The sequence below is a fragment of the Protopterus annectens genome, chromosome 8.part0, assembly GCF_019279795.1.
Source record: "Protopterus annectens isolate FY-2018-M chromosome 8.part0, PAN1.0, whole genome shotgun sequence".
Lineage (NCBI taxonomy): Eukaryota > Metazoa > Chordata > Ceratodontiformes > Protopteridae > Protopterus > Protopterus annectens.
In genome coordinates this window covers 816,888,084-816,912,288 of record NC_056741.1, presented here as the reverse complement: position 1 = coordinate 816,912,288, position 24,205 = coordinate 816,888,084, and the positions used below count along the sequence as shown (strand labels likewise).

The window sequence follows — 24,205 nt, the reverse complement described above, 5'->3', positions numbered from 1 at the left end:
CTTAAATTTTATTCCTCCTTCTGAACATTATTCTGCATGTATTGTTCCCACAAATTTATTTACTTCTATGTAATTAGCTTTTTCCTTTTTTTCTAAAGAGCTCACCTCCAATTCTTTTATCTCATATACAGTATTCAATACTTTAATTATTGTAGGCTCGGATTTTGATTTCCAGTTTCTAGTGATTGCTTTTTATGGCAGCCAATAGCATTACATTTAATAAGACCTTACAGTGTCTAGTCAATTCAGATCATATTTCCCAGCTCAAAAAATAATTTCCTTAGTTACAACCATTTGTTCCTCCAGCAGTTCTGGCAACCTACTCTGTTGGTAATTTTTAAAAATCTACCAACGTGTTACATTCCTAAAAAAATGCATTTCCATTTACATCTGTCTTTTGCCTCACACCTCCAGCATTTGCTGTCTACCTGAGGAACCATTCTCGGACGTTGGTTTGGGATAGAAAAAATACCTCTATGAATACTTGCATGCAAAAATCCTAAATCACCTGGACTTTGTTGCATGCTTGGGAGACATACAGATGTTCTCTCATTGTTCCTTTGTAAACTGCCTTTCCATTCTCTCTTCCCAATCTTTTCTAACCGCCTCCGACTGATAATTATAGTTGTTGTGCAATATTTTATATGCCCTGCTAATTATCCCTTTTAATCGCAGCTTCTGTTCCAGACTCATCTGAAAACTTTGCCCTAATTGATGTTTCACTTAGTACACACTGGCAACACAGTCTCTTATCAGCATTCCAAACTTCTGCTTAGGCTCATACCACTCTGTTACCTTTTTCTCTCTCTAGTTATTTGTCCCCTGTACATTGGTTCATTTATTATTTTTCTCCAGTAAATCCCTTCCGTCTTGTGTAGCTGTAAAGTATCCTTTCAAAGCAGGTAATTCTAAACCACCCTGTCCTACAGGGAAATTACCTTATCCCGCTCAGGCTTTTAAAATTTCTCTAGAAACTATTTACACAAAACCACATTACAACTGCCACTGTAATGTATGCTAATAGCCAAGAAAAAGAAATAGAAAAACACGTCTAGTTTACATAACTTGGACTTCCTTCTCTATGAGAAATCTCATCATTATTTCAGTATGTCCAATTCATTTCTTTTCTGATATCCTACCAAATGTTAACATTTTTGTCATACATTTGAAGTTACTTTATATTGGCTTGTTAGACATGTCATGCTTAAGTTGACAAAATTGTGGGCTCCTGCCAATATTTTTGAAAAGTACATTTGTGAAGCCTGGAATTCTGACCTCTGCTCAGTGAATTATAGGTTTTAAATAGTCTCCCTCTATAGCTTTCTACCTCCACAGTGCATTGACTTTGGAACTGATATATTTATAGATTAGGATATTGGGATTTTCTCTGTGTGGTGATATTTGGGGGACTTCACTGATCATTTTCAATTTGTTTATTTCACAGTTTTGCAGTACTGCTGTCTTTTACCATTGTTCAGGATTTCTTTGCTCCAAACTTCATTTTTATGGTAGGAAAACCTATGCTCTACCTAGATTTATCAGTAATGCAGGTGAACTGATGTGAATGCTGCCTTTACTACATGACTAATTTGCATGTATGTAACTAACGTGCTGGACATCTTTCTTTACACCATTGTTCTTCTTATATAAACTGCTATATATTTCTTTATCTGCAGTTATTCTGATGTTCACTCTATATGTTTTTTATGTTTCTAGAACTTTTCAGCTTGGGACCACACTTGAAATCATGGTATTCCTAATTAACAAATGTAACAATTAAATAGTCAGTTAGTCACTCTGAACACGTGAGTAAGCAAGTCTTTGTCTTTAGAGACTGGAGCCATACTTCACTGTTTTTTTTTTTTACCTGTGTTTCTCTTATGTAGGGGCCAACTCTATTGCGAGTAAATGAATTTTTCTGTAAATACCAGAGACACCCATCTCTGAAGCAGGGACTGAGGAAGATAACAGAGTGCCTGAAAAGTTTGAACAGGTACAATATTATAGAAGCTATGCACCATGAGACCTCTCTTCTCAGGTATTTAGGTAAGAGCACTACAGTTGTTAAAAACTTATCTGTATTGCAAATTAATATTGCTAGCCTAACTAATCAGTTTGAAGGATACATTTATACCCATGTAACAAATCCTAAAATAAAGAATTTGGAAAATCATAATGTTCCATTTAAAATTCAGTACCTTTAAATGAAAATTGTAATTTTTCTGTCTATTTTGATGCAGGACTTATATCCTCATTCACTGCAGTCATTCTCAGTTGATTATTGTAGAATATAATATAATGTGGAAATTGTGAAACCTGAAAGTTCAGCACTGTTGCCATTCTGTTACGAAGTGAAATTTGCTCTAGTGATAACCTTTTTTGTTATAAGGGAGCTGAGCTGTCTGTTGTCATGACACTTGTGCACATAGTGTGAAAAACATTCATTGCCAGTTAAAACCTGCTCCACAGTCTTCCAAGGCTTCACCAATGGGTTTTATTGTAGTTCTTTACTGACACATAATGTAATTTAGCATCCTGTAAGCAAAGAGCCACCATTTTCCTTGGTATCAGCATTTCACTAGTATAAGACTGTGCTTAAAATATTTTAAATATTGATGTACCATTATTAGTGGCCTAGCCAGAAACTTTGTCATATTTCTAACATTAACAAATGAATGTTATATTTCAAACATCAGAATAACCTACCACCAAATAGTGTATGCAGTGTACTTCTTGCAGTTTACAAGTTTACTAGTGATGCTGCAGTTGGCTAGCCAGCTCAGTGCTCAGGGTAATAAAGTCCTGACTGACCAACGTGACCCAGGTACATTCAGCAGGTCCAGCTCTAGAGGCCATAGCTGGGGAGACAGAAAGGAGTGATGAGGCATAACTTGATCACCCTTCTCTTGAGGAAGGATTGAGGGATAAAACTGCACCTAAAATCTCTAATGAAGACTGTATCAACAGTGCACTTGCCTTCAACAGGGTAAGGCTATTTGACCTAATGAATACCCACTGCACTTGTAAGTGTGAATAGAGTGGAATAATAGGGCTGAGAAGGAAACTGTGATCCCTAGTAGATGAACACGGTGTTCCTGTTACTCGCCCAGCAGTACAAACCAAAAGAAACAAAAAAATGTAATGCTGTATGTCTGAAAACCAAGAATGTTTCCAGTTGAAGATCAACTGAACAGGCAACGCAGTAGAGTTCCAGGGAAACGTACACATGACTCACCAGAGTGCTTACTACTGTAAAAGTAGTTGTGCTTCCTCATGTACAACTGCTCTTCTCCTGACTGGTATCTTTCAACAATGAGATCCCTTTGATGCTTTGTAAGCTCTCTGCGAACCATGGCTTTTGCTGTAGCAGGCAACTGAGTAAATGTTAGGAAAATCCTACTAGGATGCCTGAACTTTATTTGGGGTTAATCAGGGTCTCTTTAATTAATGACAGGTGTGTACCCAAGAAGACTGAATGCTGTAATTAAATCAAAAGGTGCTTCAACAAAGCATTATTTTAAGGGTGTGCACACTTATGCAACTAGCTTGTTGTACATGTTTTATTTTTTTATATATTTTCTCCTAACAGATTTGTTTTTCAATTGAATTGTACGGGTTATAGGTCATATTAAAGGTGGGAAAAGGTTTGAAATTATTTATTGTGGTCTCGTTTTTTTATATCACAAAAACCTGGCATTTTAACAGGGGTGTGTACACTCTATCCACTGTAATAAGCATTTGATAAAATATTACAATTGTAGCTGTGTAGCATAGTAGTGCAGTACCACTGATGAAAATGATCTTCCAGATTTAAGGTGTCCTACAATTTTTGTGTCAATCACATATTTCTACAGTCAGTATGCAATACAATAAGTTTTCTTTACAAAATATTATCATTGCAGTAGTGCAACATCCGAAAGATATGATGAGAAATATGTACCTACTTTTAATGGTTTTATTTGACTTGTTTGATCTTTAACTCCTTCTTTTGCTGTCTGTTGAAGTATGTTGAGTCAAGGTGTTTGCATGTACTAAATATTTTAGGCTCAAAATCTAGCTGCTTATTCTGCTCTGACATCAACAACTAGCAGAGTAAGATAATCACTCTTTTACATGTTTTAATAAAGGTCAATGTTTTTTCTGAGTTAGAGAGACCTCAAAGTGAGAGTATATAAGCAAGGGGCTGTGGAGTGCAGCGTGGGCTTGCTATCCTACAAAAATGTTTATTTTTAAAGGTTTGTCTTATTTGGACAAATGCTCCTTGCAAAAGTACAGTTGTGTACACTTACCATAAACGTAGATGTTTGAGTGTATTCACTGTTGCAGTCATCACACACGGGTTATCTGCCTGCAGGTAGCCCTCAGTCAGCCTGAATACCAGAGTCTTGGGATTTCTGCGTCGGTTGCTGTCACCTCTTCCATGACATCAGGTCGTCAGGGGTATAAAACATGCAGCTGATGCCATTACATCAGTTTTTCTTGCCCCAGATGTCAGGAGCCCCCAAAATAGAAAGCTATTACTTGGTGTGAAACACCTCCAGTAAAAAGTAAATATTCCTGCCATAAAAGATGGCCATGAAGAGGATAGGTAGAAAGGATATAGAAAACCAGGGGGATGGAGGGAGTGAAACCAGGACTACAATAGTAAATACACTCAAACATCTACATTTATGGTAAGTGTACACAACTGTACTATGTTCTTCGTGTTTCACTGTTGCAGTCATTGCACACGGGTTGATTCCCAAAGCTGATTAAGGGTGGAGGCAGTCATGAGGTGTTAGGGCTGGCTAGCAGGCCTTGTAAGACTGCTGCAGCAAACCCAGCTCTGGATTTAGAAAAAAATAGGTAAGTGGTAATGTTTGGTGAAGGTGTGTACAGAACTCCAGGTTTCAGCTTCCAGGATGTCCCTGGTAGGGACTCCCCTGAGAAATGCTGTAGAGGTTGAAGTAGCTCTAGTGGAATGAGTTCTGATCCTCAGAGGGGTAGGTTTTCCATGGTGATGCAGTGTGCTATCCATTTGGAAATGGTTTGCTTTGAAATGGCCTTGTCCTCTGCCCCTGTAGCAAAGCTGACTAGCAGCTGGTCAGATTTTCTGAAAGGCTTAGTCCTGTCAAAGTAGAACCTGAGCTGTCTGTGCACGTCCAAGGAGTGCAGGATCCTTTCCCCTTTATTCTGAGGATTAGAGAAAAAGGTTGGCAAATGGATGGATTGGTTTAGAGCCACACTGGATACCACCTTGGGCATAAAGGAAGGGTTAGTCCTGAGGGAAACCCTGTCAGCATGGAAAATAATGAAGGGCTCCACCGCGATTAGTGCCTGTAACTCAGACACTCTTCTTGCTGAAGCAATAGCTAGAAATAAGGCTGTTTTCCAAGAGAGGAATTTTAACTCTGCTGAAGCAGCAGGTTCAAAGGGGGGAAGTGTGAGCTTCTCCAGTACAAAGTTAAGGTCCCAGGTCAGGGTGAGAGCTCTCCTAGGGGGCCTTAAATTGTTAGCTCCTCTCAGGAACTGTTTGATGAGCGGGTGAGAAGAGAGAGGAGGCTCAGTATTATAATGAGCTGAGATAGCAGAGGCATAAATCTTAATGGATGAGAAGGATAGGTCTCTGTGGAGCAGCTCTGCTAGGTAATCAAGGATTTGAGGTACGTTGGGCACAGCTGTGTCCTTTCCTTGAGACTGACTCCAAGAACAACATCTTTTCCACTTTTCGGCATAGGATTTCCTAGTACTAGGCCTTCTGGCCTCAAGAATGATGTCCAGCACCTGTTCATAGGTTCATAGGTTCATAGGTTCATACTAGGCTATCTGCCCGAGGGCATTTACAAGCCTAGCCCATAGTTTTGTGGCTTACGCCACCCCTTTAGTATGGGGAACTATACCCATTATTTTGCTGTGCCTCTGTCGAGCAGTGACACTGAGGTAATCCCTGGGGTATATCTGCGATCTCCCATCCATTGGTCAAGATTTCTCTTGAACAAGGCCAGCGAGGTGCTCTGCCTCACATATACCGGGATTTTATTCCACAGCATAGGGAGTCTTTGGGTGATGAATCTATCCCTCCAGCACGTCCTATTCATAGCCGTGTCGAGGTTTAAGTCTCCCGCCCTTGTGGCTCTGACGGATCTAGATTTTTTGAGGTGAAGCATATTCATCAAATCTGGGTGTGACATGGCCTTGTATGTTAGGCAAAGGTCACCCCTGAGCAAGCGTGCGACTGAATAGAGCTGGAGTTCTTTCAGTCGGGCAGCATAGGACAGATGTTTGAGACCCTTTATCCTTTTGGTGAGGAACTTTTGTGGCCTCTCCAGCTGCTGCAAGTGTCGGGTCAGATACATTCTGAATGGGGCATTGTACTCAATCATTGGTCTGATGAGTGATGAGTATAGGGAGACTATGACCTCCCTTGATCTAGATGAGAATCCCTTCATGATAAGGTGGGCAATGTAGAAGGTCTTCCTAACTACTTTAGCTACATGGGTGTCGAATGACAGACTACTATCAACCTGGGTCCCCAGGTCCCTGATAACTTCTTCTGTGCTCAGTGGATTGCCACCTATTTGGTAGCTAGGGGTAACCTTGTTTTTCCTGAAGGGTATGACTATGCATTTTTGGCATTTAACTTTAGGCCATGGCTCTGGCACCAGTTATCCGTTTCTGTGAGACCCTTCTGAAGGATATCTGTGTCAGATGTGTTTTCTACTATGGCGCCAGTTTGCAGTCATCTGCAAACTTTGTCAGCCATAACCCTCCTGTGTTTGCTTGTACTTGGAAAAGTAGATGCCAAACAAGAGTGGGCCCAGGACTGAGCCCTGTGGTACACCACTTGTGACAGGCTTTGAGTCTGACATGGCGCCAGCAACTCTGACCCTGTGGGTTCTGTCACTCAGCCAGTTTGCAACCCATCTTGTGATGTATGGGTTAACATTTAAGCTGATGAGTTTTTCAATGATACCTGAGTGGGGTATTGTATCGAAGGCCTTCGCCAGATCGAGGTAAGCTGTATGGACTGCCTTTCCCTCATCAATGGCTTTGGTGACTGTTTCGAAAAAGTCAACCAAGTTTAAAAGGCATGATCTGCCTTTGACAAAGCCAAACTGGGATGGATCCAAAGTCTGCAAATTCCCTATGTCTTTATTTATGAGGTCCATTATGATCCTCTCCATGGCTTTGCAGATAAGGCTTGTCAAGCTAATGGGCCGGTAATTTCCAGGGTTGGTGGAGGCACCGCCTTTGTGAAGTGGGACCACAGTTGCAGTGCGCCACTCCCTGGGTACGTATCCAGAGGTAAGACTATGATTAAGCAACTGCTGAGGGATGCTGGTGGTGCATTTAGGGAATACGCCAGGATGCAAGGTTTAGGGTTTGCAGCTGTGGATGCAAAATCTGTCCCTCCTGCTGAGGCAGCAGGGATGGTGTGTGATGTAGGTGCCAGGGTGGCACTGCTGTCAGACTGCGTAGGAGTGGGTACCAGTGCTGGCGTGGCCAGTCTGGTGCAATAAGGATTGCCCTTGGCCTGTCCTGTTTGATCTTGAGTAGTACTTTTGAGAGGAGGGGCAGAGGAGGAATGGCATAAATTGAGAGGTTTTCCCATGTAAAGGATAGGGTGTCCACCTTCCAGGCTCTGCTGTGAGGGTTCCTGGTGCAAAATTTGCTCAATTGGTGGTTTTGGGGGGAGGCAAAAAGGTCCACCTCCGGTGATCCCCACCTCTGGGTTAGAAGCTTGAATGAGTTGGGGTCCAGTTTTCACTCGTGAGGGTCCAGTAGATTTCTGCTCAAGTCGTCTGCCAGTGAATTTTGCTTGCCTGGCAGGAATTGACCTTGTAGGTGCACTTGGATGCTCAAGGCTGTGTTCCACAGAGCCATGGCTAACCTGCAGAGTGGATAAGAATGAGTTCCACCCTACTTGTTTGTGTGCCACATAACTGTGGTGTTGTCTGTCTTTAGCATGACCTGTCCTGGAAGGATAAGGTATTTGAAGACTGTCAGTCCATTCTGTACAGCTAGCATCTCTTTTTGATTGATATGCAGTGGAATTTTTTCTGGACTCCATTTGCCTTGAATGCATTTGCCTGCCATGTGAGCCCCCCATGCATAGTCTGATGCGTCTGTTGTCAGGGTTTGGGCGGCGAGGGGTTGAGTGAAAGGAAGTCCCTTGTTGTGGTTGCATGCTTCTGCCCACCAAAGGAACTTTGTTCTTAGACAAGGTATGATAGGAATCACTGTTTCCAGGTCCTGAGAATGTTGACACCAGAGACTTTTTAAGTACCATTGAAGTTTCCTCATATGCAGTCTTGCATATGGAGTTAGAAGAATGCATGAGGCCATGAACCCTAGGGTTTGCAGTATTTTTCTTGCAGATAGCTGGGTTTTGCTGGCCATTAATTTGAAATAATTTGTCAAATGGACCTGCTTTTCTGGAGTGAGGAATGCCATCTGGGGAAGTTGTGTTCAAGCTTGCTCCCAGGAATATGATTTGTTGGCTAGGCAGCAGTTGTGATTTCTTTTCACTGATGATGTATCCCAGTGAAGTTAGAAGTCCTTTTTACAAATGCCAGGTGCTGAAGAAGTAATTCCTGACTGTCAGCCTGAATCAGGCAATTGTCCAAGTATGGGTAGATTTGAATATTTCTCTGCCTGCAGTATGCAATGACTGGAGCCAGGCATTTTGTGAATACTCTGGGTGCAGTAGATAAGCCAAAGGGAAGTGCAGAGAACTGATAGTGCATAGAGCCTCCCCTGAAACGTAGATATTTTCTGCAAGACTCCCTTATGGGGATGTGCAGATAAGCTTCTTTTAAGTCTAGGGTGACTAACCAGGCATCCTTGGCTAGCATAGAAAGAAGCTGTTGCAGTGTAAGCATTTTGAATTTTGGGACCACCAGAAAGGTGTTGAGAATAGATAGATCTAGGATAGGGTGCCAAGAGCCTTCTTTTCTGGGCACCAGGAACAGTCTGGAATAGAAACCCTGTCCCCTTTGTTCTACTGGAACAGGATGAACAGCCCTGACATGGAAAAGGGAAAGTACTTTCTGGTAACTCGCTTGGAGATGGCAGTGAGTAGAAGTAGAATCTATATCCCTGGGATACAATGTTTAGAACCCATCGGTCCTGAGTAATGGACATCCAGTTTTTTGCATGAAGGGCAAGTTTTCCTCCTAGGGGCACAAGTACTTGGGCATGGCTGGGAAGGATAATTGGAAAGTCATTGTGAACTTTTTCCGTACGGGGGTGGCTTATCACTCCCTAATTTTGAGGTGGAAACACTCCATTGTTTAGATCTCTGCATAACCTGAGACTGTAGTCTTGGTGGTCTGTTTCCCCTGGGTTTGGACTGAGAAGGCCTGAGAGGGACTGGAAAGGACCAGTTTTTTGAAGGCCAATGCCTACTGAATCTAGTTGGCTGCACCTGTAAGAAATCTTTGACGGTTTGCATAGATTTAGCTTTTTCTTCCATCTTTTTAAGAACTTCTTCTGCTTTTGTGCCAAACAAACGCTCCTGATTTAATGGAGCATCTAGTAATTTTGCTTTGACATGATCAGGCAAGACTTGTTCCTTTAGCCAAGCATGCCTTCTCAGTACAGACCCAGTGACATCAGCCCTGAAAGATGCTTCTAAGGCATTAAACCCACACTGCAAAGTATGTTTACTAACTTGGTTTGCAGAATGCATTAACTCTTGTAAATCTTTATTTTCTGCACAGTCTGGAAGTAACACAATTTTTTGTTTAATTAGTTCCATAATATGTTGCTGGTACTTCAACATGTGAAAGTGGCAATTCAAAGCCCTGATGGCAGGTGTTGCAGGGGTATATACCTTCTTACCCCATCTGTCTAAAGCTCTACAATCCCTGTCTGATGGGGTAGGGTTTTTGGCTGTAGTAGCCTTAATGCCTTTAGGTCCAAGGGAAATGGCCTCTGGATCAGCAGTAGGATTCTTAAAGAGAAATCTGTGAGAGTCAGGTACTCTGTAGTACCTGTCAGGTTTTCTAGGAGCTGGTGGTAAGGTGTCAGGAGTAAGACTGGACTCCAAGAAGACATCATCTACAATATCCAGGACAGGGGATATAGCTAGAGGCCTGTGCTGAGGCAAATCTAAAAATTCCCTGAGTCTCTTTTTGGACTGAGGATAGTCCTGGCATTCCCAGCGGAAATGCTCTCTTAAGGTATGCAAGGTTTCACCAAAAGAAAAATCCTCTAGAGGGGAAGCAGAGGGAATGGATTCCTCTGCATCTGAGTCCTCATAGGTAGATAAGGGTATGTTCTGGTAATCAGAAGGGTTACAGTCATCAGACTCCTGGTCTGTAGAATCAGAAGGAAATTCAATTCTTTGTCTTTTGGCAGGGGAAGGCTGGCTTCCCCTAATTAGAGTAATAAGGTCTTCAGCCATTCTAAACATTTGTTTTTGTGGCATGGGAGCTTGAACATGCACTTTACACGTCGCTTTTCTAGGCGTAGTGTGAACTCTGGGCCTGAGAAACTTGGTAGTTTTAGCTGGAAATGAAGTTGTCGGTTTAATATGAATATCGGTAGGTCGGAATACACCCTCAGAAGCCAGTGCCTGCACCGCGGCTCCAGACCCATCCAAAGTAGAAACATCTGCAGGTTCCATAGTCAAAGAAGCATCTTGCGGCATACTGGACTCAGAATGGGTCTCAGCAGAGGCATGCAAATCTGTAGAAGCGGGCATCAGGGGCTGCAAAGGCACCTCACTGAGTACTGGCGGACTGGTGACTAGCTTAGCGGAAGCGTCGTTGGCAGTTTTTGACCTATGCGGTCTGTCTTTGTCTTTGCGCTTTTTCGGAAGATCAGTAGTCACATGGCTTACCGAAGCCATTTCGGAATATGGAGAATGAGAGCGAAAGAATTTAGCTACAAAAATAGCCTGACAATGAATGGTTCAGGCGTTAAACAAGGCACAAAACCAACAGCGAGAGACCTCGTGGTCTGTGCCTAAACAGGTGTCGCAGTAAGAATGAAAATCTCTGTGAGGTATTTGCTTTCCACAGGCAAGACAATTGTTAATTTTTTCTGACATCAGTTAGAGCAAGAAAAAAGAATCCCCAGCAGGGTACTTAGCTTTAGAAGACTTCAGGTCTGAAACTCGAAAAAATGAAAATTTCAGGTAGCGGCCGACCGGCACTTGCGAACTGCTTCTGATTCGGGCTCCTTCTCAGCAAGAAAGACTAATGTAATGGCGTCAGCTGCATGTTTTATACCCCTGATGACCTGATGTCATGGAAGAGGCAAAAGCAACAGATGCAGAAATCCCAAGACTCTGGTATTCGGGCCGACTGAGGGCTACCTGCAGGCAGATAACCCAAATGTGATGACTGCAACAGTGAAACACGAAGAACATCATATGTTTAAAGCTTGTGTGCACTTGACATAGCAGGTTTTATGCAAAAAGGTACAAGCTGTTGTATTTAAAGTTTGTGCATTCACAGTAACACACAAAACAATTGCCCTAACATTAATGTAGCCCCTAAACTGCCATAAAAAGGAAAGCCCAATTTAATTATTTCTCACTCTATGTCTGTTTGTACCTGATTTTTTCTAGTCTGCCAACATAGCATTTTGGCTTTCTATAAAATATTATGCTGTTTCCTTTGTGAAACTGTCACATTATTTGTTATACCATATGATTCACTGACCAGAAGAGGAATCATCCAATCAATGTTTCACATTGTTTTGTTACAGATTATAACACACTGACCAGCAAATGGGAAGGGGAACCATCCCGTCATTGTCTCATATTGCTTACTAAACAAGCAATTAGGCCATTCTTCTTCTTAATACAAAATGGAAGGAAATCAAAGTCTGTTTATCAGTGTGCAGCTAATAAAAATCAGAAAGTGACTAAATATCTCATGACATTGTTTCCAGCAGCACTTAAAGAAAACATGCTTCATGTTACTGCCTGTAATTTATATGTCTTGGGGAAGTATAGTTAAGAATGGCCTACATTTAAGACACATCAACACCGGCAATCATGTGCTATGCAGTTTTATTATTTATTTATATATATTTGTGTACTGGGATAGTGCACTGATCAATATTGACCAATGTCAGACTCAGCCCAGGTGAAATAAAAAGCATTTCACAAATAAAAAACTCTGAAATGTAAGCAACAACAGAGTAGTTCAGATTTGCTGCACATAAAACCGTATATATACACTAAACCACTGAAGTGCATTCTGTACAGAGGTAGCACTGGAGCCCAAAAACTTCAACACTGGAAATTTATTCAAATAAAAGCAGACAAAGAAGTTGACCATAAAAAGAGTTAAGGGCTTTTGTCCCTATGTTACATGGGATTTCATCAGAACTAAACCAACTTGCGTCCCATCCTTTTTATAACCACCTGGATTTGCTGTTAATTGAAATGATAAAACAATTAACAACCATTATAACTAACAACAATTAATATAAGTTAAAATCATAGCCATTAGTAAAACACAAATGTGCTTAAGCATCCTAAAATATAAAATCTATTAAAAATATTTAAACAGCCAGAAACAGTAAAATAGTGCTGTAAATGAATATATCTGTTTAACTGGTGTATTTTGGTTCTTATATCCCATTTTAAGCCATTTAAAAGACAACTTAAAAAATTAATAAATGCTGTCACACTTCTATGCTAACAGAAAAGTGAGTTTGTAATAAATTGACAGATGCTGTTAGAGATAGTCTGGAGTATGGCAGTGTTTTTCTTGGAGGCAGATGCAAAAATTGGGAGCCCATATTCAAGTTGAGAAAGGAGAACTCCTTTGCCAGTGACTGTTCTGTCTGGGTGGGATAGAAAAGATGAGATACTTTTGGCCCAGAAGAGGATGGAGTTTATTTTGGATCTTACTTTGTTAATGTGGAAGTGGAAGTTTAGTGACTGATCAAGCCATAGTCCAAGGTATTTGGAGGTGGGGGTTGTTATCTATAGAATGGTTGTGTAGGTGCTGAGAAGTACTTTATGGTTTATGATCCACTGGTGGAGCTCTTCTAAGTTTGACTGGAGTTGGCATTGAATGTTGGTTTGAGAATGACCATGTCATCAGCATAGTGGATAAGTGGGAGATGGGAGATGTCACAAAGAAGTTTGTTAATGAATATGGAGAAGGGGGGGGGGCAAGAATGGATCCTTGTGGTACACCTTTGGTAATAGGTGCAGATTCTGACTGGGAGGATCCTATTTTAACTCCAAAGTTTCTGTCAGTGAGGAAGTTTTTAAACCAGGGAACAGCTTCTGGACTGATACCAATTTCAGTTAGACTGTTTTGGAGAAGATAGTGGTCAATGAGGTCAAATGCCTTTTTCAGGTCTATAAATAGGGCACCTGTAAGGAGGCCACTATGAGAGTTTAGCAGGATATCATCAGTTAGGGACCAAAGTGCTGTCATAGTACGTCATTGAGGCCAGAATCTATGTTTTTTAAGGAGAGCAGGTGGTACTGCTGGATATAGAAAGAGATTTGGGGATAGACTTTTTCTTATCTTTTCAAAAAGTTTGTCCAGAATTGGGAGGATGGATATTGGGCGAAGAGTTTGCTTTAGGAGTGGTTTAATTAGAGCAGTTTTCCAAATCTGTGGCACGATGTTTTGTGAGAGATATAGATTATATATGTGGTTGAGGCATGGATGCTGTCTGTGGTAATATATAAACCAGGGGTTTATGTTGTCAGATCCTGGAGGGGCAGAATACAGATTTCTTTGCGACATATGCATTTGAAGTGGAAGGTGAGATGAATAGTGGTAGGGTGGACAATGCATGATATGTGGGAGGTATGGAGTTTATTGATGGGAGATTGCTAAATTCTTTTAAGGAAATCTTCTGGAGAAAGTTTTGTTTGTAGACAGGGTTTCATGAAGAGGTTTTCTTCCTGTAAGTAAGTTAACCTCCTTCCAAAAGTGTTTGAGGGAGTGTAACAGGGTAATTTGTTTCTTTGTTTGGAGATTTCTTTTATGCTTTCTGATGGACGTCTTGGTTAAGTTATGCAAGACTGTAATGAAGGAGTTATAAGTTGGGGTCTACTTTAATTAAACGAAAGCAGAATCCGTCGAATATGAATCCGTCGACACATAAACAGCGAAACTCTATAACATCGAACACGCAAAACCACAAAATTTAAACATCGAAACCGCAATAGTCGGCCAACTCCACCGCCCGTAACATACTACCTATGCAAACACAACACAAAAAACACATACATACACTAACCAAAACCCTACTACTAACCCTAAATTAAAGCACCAAAACCCCACTTGTAACTCTACACTAAACCCCACATACACAACTATCTATGCACTACCCTTAACCCCTCCCTAACCCTAAGGTCCATAACTATCGCACACTTACCCTACAGAACTATATCCACACAAAGTAAATATTCCACAGACATACACTTAACAAAACCATACACTAAACCTTACATACATTACCTATCTATGCACTTACCTTAACCCGCACCCTAAACCTAAGGTCCATAACTATCGCATACTTACCTTACGGAGCTATACCGCAGATGGGCCAGCTATGACAATTCGACATTTCTAATTTTGCTATTTAGTGCGTTTGACATTTCCACGTTTTGCTGTTTATGTGTTGATGGATTCATATTCGATGGATTCCGCTTTCGTTTAATTAAAGTAGACCCATAAGTTGTGGGGTCTGTTTCCATTTTTACCATGTTTCATTTCTTAGAGCTAAAAGATGTTTGACTTCAGTGGATAGTATTCAGTTTTGGTGGGTTTATAAAGCCTGTGGATAAACTGGAAGAATTTGTCTGAAGTAGTAAGTTGGTCAGGTTTACAGCTGCCATATTAAGGTCATGTATGGATAATTTATGGCTCCATTTGTGGGCCGTGAGAAAGATTCCGAGTTTCTCTATATTTGTGCTACTCTGGTTTCCGAAGGCTTTTAATATTGCAGGTAGTTTTATAGGATGGTTGACAACTGTAAAGGTGACTGGGCAGTGGTACCTTAATGATGGTTGCAGAATGTTTATGTTGGCAATGGAGTTTGGTATGTTTGTAATAAACAGGTTGAGTCTGGAGTGGTTGGAGGACCTGAGGTTGTCTTTTTTTTTTTTTTTATGATGAAGGAGACATAGATCTGCTAGGAAAGTACCATGTCAGATGAAAGAGTGCCAAGACAGTTTAGACTAAAGTTACCTAGAATGATTATGTTATTATTTTGGGACAGTTACGAATGTTAGTGATGAGTGATTTTAATTTATTTGGAGAAAAAAAAGAATGTTAGGTAGGCTGTAATGATCAGTAGTAATTTGCCTTTGTGAGCTGGAAATTTTAAGATAATCCAGTTAGAACTGACGTCTGAAGAAGAGTCTCCTTGGGTGACAACTTTTGGGTTTAAGTCATTTCTGTACAAAATTAGAAAGCCTCACCTGATTGTTTGCCTGGACTGGTATCACTGACATACTTGTAAGAGGTTAGAAAGTGTTGGAAGTTGGGGAAGTCTTTTTTGACCCAGGATTCTGTGACTACTAGAATGTTTTGGTTGTGCTGGGAAATAAAAGCACTTATGTGGTCTTGCTTTTTCTTATATTATGTGCATTGAGAAGGGCACAGGCCAGTGTAGGATGAGAGAAGTTCTAATGTTGGGCCTGGGTAGAGTTCAGTGTTACTCTTAAGGAGTATAAGGATTATGCAGTATAGGCTGACTGAGGTCTTTATTTATTTAGGCAGAGAGAAAAATGTTTCCGAGTCTTAGTAATCATATAGAAAAGTGATCCTGACAGTGGGGAGCTGGGGAATAGTTTTGGTCTGCTTACTGGGTGGCGGGTTGTGGTTTGTTGGTGAGGAAGTTATTGAAGTAGGACTTCCTAATACTTATATCCATACTTAAAAAACATTGATATACTCACTGACCAACATTCTACTTTCTTTAGAATAATATTACTAAATAGAATGAGGCAGATATTGATATTATATAGAATGGATCCAAAACTCTTTGATAAGACGATACTGGAATGTTGAGTGATAATGCATACTGTGTTATGAAATGTTTCTGTTCAAACAGAACATTAATACTTCATTCAAGTCATTTGCAGTCTCTTAATAGATTATCAAGGGAGTATTTTTTACATTAAGTGCAATCAGAATACTATATAGGTGTGAATGGGACTCTAAGGTTTGATTCTCAGCAGGAGTACCTTCTGTGCAAAGTCTGCAGGTGCTAACTTTATCCGCATATTTTTTGCTTTCTTCCCATCTTCTAAAGACATGCAGTAGGTAAGCTGTTTTTTCAAATTGCTTGTAGGTGTTTATGTGTGTGTGTGTGTGTGTGTGTGTGTGTGTGTGTGTGTGTGTGTGTGTGTGTGTGTGTGTGTGTGTGTGTGTGTGAGCACGTGGGCACACTGTGTGCCCCATGCAGAACAGGTTTCAATGACGTGCACCTACTAGCTGCCAAAACAGGCTCTGGAATCTCTACAACCCTGTAAAAGGATAAAGCTGGTTATTGGAGAATAGATGGAGGGATAAATATTACATGTTTTCCTTATGTAACTGCCGTTTTATTGCTGTTATAGAAACAAAACTAACAACAGATTTTATATATATATATATATATATATATATATATATATATATATATATATATATGTCCCCTACACAACTCCAACATCCCAGAATGTCGACACCCATATGGCCGACACCATATGGTCGACACTCAGAATACCGACAATGGGGAAATGATATCTCACTATAGTGCAGAATGGAAAGATTTCCATTCCTGCACTGTAGTGCGATCTTAGAGTTGGTATATTAAAGTTACGGGGGGTGTGGGGGGCAGAGCTAACCTGCTAGCAGTTTAAAGGAAATTTTGTTTTCCTTTTTTGTGGTGTATTGATGATGTCGGTATTCTGAGTGTCGACCATATGGTGTTGGCCGTATGGGTGTTGATATTCTGGGATGTCGGCCTTGTGTAGGTGATCCATATATATATATATATATATATATATATATATATATATATATATATATATATATGGTTTACTATTGCAATCTCATTGTGCAAGTGATGGAACGGCATGTGGTTGAAAGGTAAGTTTCAAAGTGATACAATGCTGAATCAGACTACCACAAATTCATAGTAATGAATGTGCAGTGTACTTCGGTAGTCTGAGTTTGGTATTGTGAGTGGAGATTGCAGTACAGTGAGGAACACGGAATTTACTATTTTCCTTACTGTACTGTGGTCTTGGAGTTGGTATATATAATTTGCGGGGTTGTGGGGGGTACAAGGGAGCTTGCCTCCTGCAAAACAGTAAAAAACACGTGCCACTGACTTGAAAGTCTAATGGTAAGTTACAGTGAATAGCTTAAGTGACTGAAGTCACCTAAAGCTATTTCGAATTAAGTCGAATGCAGATGCCAATGTAGCTATGGTCAATATTGTCTAAGAGTCGGGATTATGGTTCTAATGTTATATTTCACTAATTTAAGCAAATGGAGAAAGTGCTTTCTTCATTTCAGTAGTAAACCATATGTATGCATACATATACACAAACACAAATATATAAGAGTTTTTACCAATTAACTTCCAATTAAATATATTCACTAACACATTAGTTTATATTCTCTAACAGCTTTACTCTTGTTCCAGAGCTACTATCAAACCAAGACTATTCACACATTTATTTTAAAATATTCAGTCCTTTCCACAATACATTAATAGCCTTCAGCTTCATAAACCTTTTACTTATTCCCACCAGATTTAAAAAAGCTGGATATAACACTCCTTAAATGTTTTCACACATATCCTGTAGTCTTCTCTTTTCTAATATTTACCAAATCTAGCCAAATGTTTGCTATCTTAACCTATCACATTGATATTAATAATGCGCCATTCCTACTTTTCCCAGTACATGCAATTGGCAAAATCGGCAGACTTTTTCCATTATATTGCCCTAAGACAATACATGCTGCATCCACCCATAGCAGTCCTGTCATTAAATACTATTCTTTCCCCACCAAGTTACTTTTTCTTCCAACTGATAACTTCAGATGTCCTTTAATTTACTCTTCCAATGGTCCTTCAGACCTATATCCTTATTGAGATTCATCAATCTTAATCAATTAATTAATTAATACCAATTTAGCTGTCCATAAAATGTTGTACTCATTTATGTCATGTGACCATCCTTACAAACATCATTCCACATAACCTTTTTTCATTCCTACTTGACTACACTGTTCACACCAACTCCCATCGCCTTTCAGACAGGAGAGAGGGAGACATTGGTATGTCCATGTAACACATTCTGTACAATTATTTAACACCTTCTTCCAATCTATGAAGCATGATAAGCACCACCAAGTAATGTTTTCTGCACACTGTTATTCGTCATATTAGAATGACAATTGTTCAGCTTCTTACTTTTTCCACACTGCCAGCCATTACTCAAAAGACCAACACCACCATCTCATCACTCTTTCTTTCTCTCTCTCTCTCTATTATTTATTTATATAGTCTCCGGTATCACCACTCTCGCCATCAAATCACTCAGTTATTTATCTTTTTCCATTCACCCTTCTACCATGTTTATTTGTGTATTATACACCTTAGTAGCCCAATATTCTATTGCATTTGCCCAGCTCTATAAACATAGTCAGCTTTTATTTTCATCCATATATTCCAGCCCCATAGAAGCCTCTAGATTCTTTATTATCTATGATAGATTAACAGCAGCAGTAGTACACTAGGTTTGAGACCTCAGACACTGTTACATACTGTACAGCAAATATAGTAGTTTTCATTAAACATTTTGCAATAATTCTTACTTACATGAAGTAGTTATACCTGTTTCATATCTCCATGATCTCTTAACTTTATGACTGCAGTTCTTTCAAAAACATTATTTAATTTTGTTATAATGCACGAGACTGTAACACTTTAATCACATTATCAGCAATGGTTCCTAATATTCAAACAATGTCTTTCAATGGAGGAACACTATACATTTTGCTTTGTGATAGCATTAAACTATAACCTTCAAACCCTTCATATTGCTCATATTATGCTTCTATGAAACCATTAATTTATGGGTAAATGTTATTATCTGGTAACCACTTACCTTATTCCAACTGAAATTCAACCAACTTTGAAAAAAATAACATATACAAAGAGAAATAAAAATGCCTTTTTTGACACTGCCAATAAACAGAAAAGTTTAATCAAAAATTTTTTAGCCCTGGTTGGGACTTAGTGTCTGTCTATTACCTGGTCTTGTTAAATATGTCAGGGTTAATGAGCTTCTAGGTTTCTCAAATCACTGATAAAGAAAAACTCACCTTCATGGATGGCACAGTGATGCAGTGGTTTGCATTGTCTCCTCAGAGCAAGATGGTTTCCAGTCTGATTCTCAGTTGGAGTGCCTTCTGTGTGGAGTCTGAATGTCCTCCCTGTGTTCATGTGGGTTTTCTCTGGGTGTTCCGGTTTCCTCCCACTTTACAAAGACATGCATCTGGAGTATTTCTCCCTATGCCTCCACTGAAAATTGGCTTGTTCCAAGTCACACTTTCCTGGTAAACAAATGTTAAATAAAATAAATAAATAAAAAATAAATGGCACATTCAGTACACAGCACCGTTTAACTAAAATCTTTTAACCAAGCTGCAACATTGCCAATCTCACTATCTTTGTCAAGTCAGTCTTACCTGATATGCTGGCTTACTTGATACATCATAATTTTCAATTTTTCTTTTTCCTCTAAATACTAGCTCAGCTTGAACTTCTCAGTATATCCAGCCATTACATATCATGTGTCACTGCTACAAACAGGGCAAACTTCTCTGCTGAGCTAGCTTTATCTTCTCACTTATCTTCCATTTTTCATGATGTTTATCTCACTTCAATCATATCCTTTCTTGTTTACTCCATGTTTAACTATCAGTCTCACTGGAAACTCTTATTTTCTCCATCACTTCATCAAGATCATTGCTACAGGGAATGATAACTTAAATTTAAGCTTTTATTTTTTTTTTACTTCTTCATCACATCAACAAATGAAAGATATCTTCTTAAAGTCACTTCTAAATAACCTTGTTGCATAAACACCATATCATATCATGCGTTCCGGCCCCAAAATCCGGACAACACCAAGAAAGGAGGGGGGGTGTCCATATTCATAAAGGACACCCACACCTCAAGGTTGGTGGCAACGCATGATGCATCGGAGACCATCCAGGTGCAATTAACCATAGGCAAGACTGCTCTGCAATTTGTAGCATGTTACAGGCCACCCTCTCAAACTCAGGAACCTCACATGGCCTTCCTGAAAACATTGGAGGGGATAAATGTATCTCCAAACACCATCATACTAGGTGACTTTAACTACCCTAATATAGACTGGGAACACTACTCAAGCCCGAACACTCTAACCCAAAGATTCCTGGAGTTCATAAACTCAAATGCCATGGAACAACTAGTCACCATCCCCACAAGAGGAGAAAACATACTTGATCTCATCATCACGAACATGGGATCAAAATGTTCAACACCGAAGTATACCCCTCACTGGTGAGATCAGATCATAAACTAATCTCGCTGGAGGTCCTCATCCCGCCCCACCTGAAACAAAAAGACCACAGTGAAAAACTTCTCAAAAGCCGATTTCACACTTCTAAAAACTAGTGTGGTCTCCTTTAAGGCCCCTGAGCCAGTGGTAAACATTACTCAAACCGCTGAATCACTTACAAATGCCTTCTACCAGCACCTACAGGACTGCATGGATCAGGCAATCCCAAACAAAACTAAGACTCTCTGTACCAAAGGCAAGCGTCCAGTCTGGTGGACCCCAGCCATAAACAAGCTCTACAACAAAAGGAGGAAGCTACTACAAGATAGAGCAAAATCCTTGAAAGGTAAGACACCTTTGATCATTATAAGTAAAAACTAAGAGCTCTCATAAAATCATCCAAGGCAAATTTTGAGAGAAAAATCGCCAAGGACTCTAAAGAGAATCATAAGGCCTTCTTTAGCTATGTTAGAAACCTAGGAGGAAACTCCCAGATATGCTCAGAATTAGTTCAAAATGATGTGAAAATTACTGAACCTACACACATTGCCAACATACTGGCTGACAGGTTCAGTGCAAACTTCTCCCCTCCCCAAAAGGAGAGATATCTATTCCAGAGGATTGTAGCCCCCAAACATCTCCAACGCCCAGGTGAGAACTGCCCTCACTAAGGCAAAAACACAGCATCCATGGGACCGGATGGTGTCCCCGGCTGTGTGCTTCATGAACTCAATGAGGAATTAAACCCACAGTTAGGACAGCTGTTTAATCTTAGCCTCACCTCAGGATACGTACCCAAGGAGTGGCGACGGCGACTGTGGTCCCACTTCATAAGGGCGGTGCCTCCACAGACCCTGGAAATTACCGCCCCATTAGCTTGACAAGCCTTATCTGCAAAGCCATGGAGAGGATCATAATGGAACTCATAAATAAAGACATAGGGAACTTGCAGACTTTGGATCCAACTCAGTTTGGCTTTGTCAAAGGCAGATCCTGCCTCTTAAACTTGGTTGACTTTTTGAGACAGTCACCAAGGCCATTGATGAGGGAAAGGCAGTCCATACAGCCTACCTCGACCTGGCAAAGGCCTTGACACAATACCCCACTCAGGTATCATCGAAAAACTCATCAGCTTGAATGTAAACCCATACATCACAAGATGGGTTGCAAACTGGCTAAGTGACAGAACCCACAGGGTCAGAGTTGCTGGAGCCATGTCAGACTCAAAGCCTGTCACAAGTGGTGTCCCACAGGGCTCAGTCCTGGGTCCACTCTTGTTCGGCATCTACTTTTCTGAAGTACAAGCAAACACAGGAGGGTTATGGCTGGCAAAGTTTGGTGATGTCTGCAAACTGGGCCATAGTCGAAAACACATCTGACACAGATATCCTCCAGAAGGGCCTCACAGAAATGGATAACTGATGCCAGAGCCATGGCCTGAAGTTAAACGCCAAAAAATGCATAGTCATACCCTTTGGGAAAAACAAGGCTACCCCTAGCTACCATATAGGTGGCAATCCACTGAGCACAGAAAAAGTCATCAGAGATCTGGGGACCCAGGTTGACAGTAGCCTTTCGTTTGACACTCATGTTGCTAAAGTAGTTAGGAAAACCTTCTATATCACCCACCTGATCATGAAGGGATTCACATCTAGATCAAGGGAGGTCATCGTCCCCCTGTACTCATCACTTATTAGACCTATGATTGAGTACAATGCCTCGTTCGGAATGTATCTGACCAGGCACCTGCTGCAGCTTGAAAGGCCCCAAAAGTTCCTCACCACAAGGATAAACGGTCTCAAAAATATGTCTTATGCTGCCCGACTGAAAGAACTCCAGCTCTATTCAGTCTCATACCGCTTGCTCAGAGGTGACCTGTGCCTGACATATAAGGCCATGTCAAACCCAGATTTGATGAATATGCTTCACCTCAAAAATCTAGATCCCTCAGAACCACAAGGGCGGAGACTTAAACCTTGACACGGTTATAAATAGAACGTGCTGGAGGGACAGATTCATCACCCAGAGACTCCCTATGCTGTGGAACAAAATCCCGGTACATGTGAGGCAGAGCACCTCTCTGGTCTTGTTCAAGAGGAATCTTGACCAATGGATGGGAGATTGCAGATATACCCCAGGGATTACTTCAGCGTCACTGCTTGACAGAGGCACAGCAAAATGATAGGCATAGTTTTTATTCAAACTAAAGGGGTGGCGAAAGCCACATAACTATGGGCTAGGCTTATAAATGCCCTTGGGCAGATAGCCTAGTATGAACCTATGAACCTATGAACCTATGAACCATTCTCCCTGCTGCCAGATATTTTCTGCTGGATTGCCTGAGATGCCACATTTGCTCTTTTGTATCAGCTCAAAAACACTGTCAGTACTGCCTCATGTTTTTTATACTCAACTTCTCTTTCTGACCATTCCATTCTATTCCATCTTACCTATCACATAGACCCACAAGTAATTTATTTCTTCTCCTTCTAACAAATCATATAACTTTAAAATGTACTTTTTTGTGCTTTATTCTTCAGTCCTGTCAGATGCAACACAACTTGGTCATGTCTCTTAAATGTCCTTGCAGCCTCCTTCAGAATCTGCGCTGTCTGCTGTTTTACTGTATATGACCCCTACTGTTGGCCTAGCAAGTAACCATCTTAATGACTCGTGGTAACTTAGAACTTTTTCATCTATAAACCAAACATTTCCTTCAAGTTTTAGAGCTCAGTCTGGACTGTTGTCAAGCTGTTGTTCACCTCATTCACATTCATTCTCAGCATAGTCTCACAGGGTGGCAAATGCTGAGTATCATAACAAAATGACTTGAACTCAGAAATGTTGTCCTACTCAAAAGGTTTGTCTTCCACTACACAGTCTACATCCACTATAACATAAGTGGTTTGAAACCTTTCTCTTTCGTTTTACCATAAATCTTTTTAAATAAACAACTTTTAATACCTTTAAGTGGTTTTCACATAGATTCCAAAAGAGCATCTTCAGAAGGCATCCATCTTCAAGCAACATCGTATGTGTATACTTTCAGTAGTACCTATGTTTTCTTATGAGTCCAGTGTATCATGAATTTTGTTGATGTTCACAGGCAATGTTTCAAGAATTCTCTGGCAGTATATTTAAGAATGATCTAGGACCTACAATCCTTTTGTATAAAACAAAAGAAACATATTATTGGAAATCTTTATTCCCTTGTGCTGAAACAGTAACAGGAAATTTTCTTGACTCTTTTCTGTTCTACACTTCAAAAGGCACAGTTTGATCATTTGAGTTCAAAGAAATTGGTAATGCTTGCAACATCTCAAAACATATTGTTTCCTTTCATAGAGGGACTTGTCTAGAGGTTTATCATTTTACACATACTGTCTCTGGTTCTTTTCTTTTCTTTTTTAGATTTGTCTGTCTGAGCTTGTCACAATCTACAGCCTGGGTTCTATAGCTTTATAAACATAACAGACAGCATCTGATCCTTTTGTATATTTTGCATGTTCAGCTTCTGCACCCATACTCTGTTTTCCATTAGTATAGACAAATTACTGGTGTACCTGCCATGGTAAAATTTCTCTTTTTTTATTTTCCTTTACAAAGTCTAAGACTCTGATCATTTGGTAACTTAGTCATAGGCAATTAGATTTCAATCTCCTTTCTATGAAGTAATTA

General features: G+C 40.3%; 1 protein-coding gene across 2 annotated transcripts in view; it reads left to right on the top strand.

Moving 5' to 3' along the window:
* LOC122809069 overlaps positions 1-24,205 on the top strand; it is a 553,596-nt gene that overhangs the window by 192,683 nt on the left and 336,708 nt on the right. For both annotated transcript variants that reach the window (XM_044080283.1, XM_044080284.1), the window contains exon 4: positions 1,887-2,046. In XM_044080283.1, the coding sequence (XP_043936218.1) occupies positions 1,887-2,046 (160 nt within the window). The remainder of the gene's footprint in view (positions 1-1,886; positions 2,047-24,205) is intronic.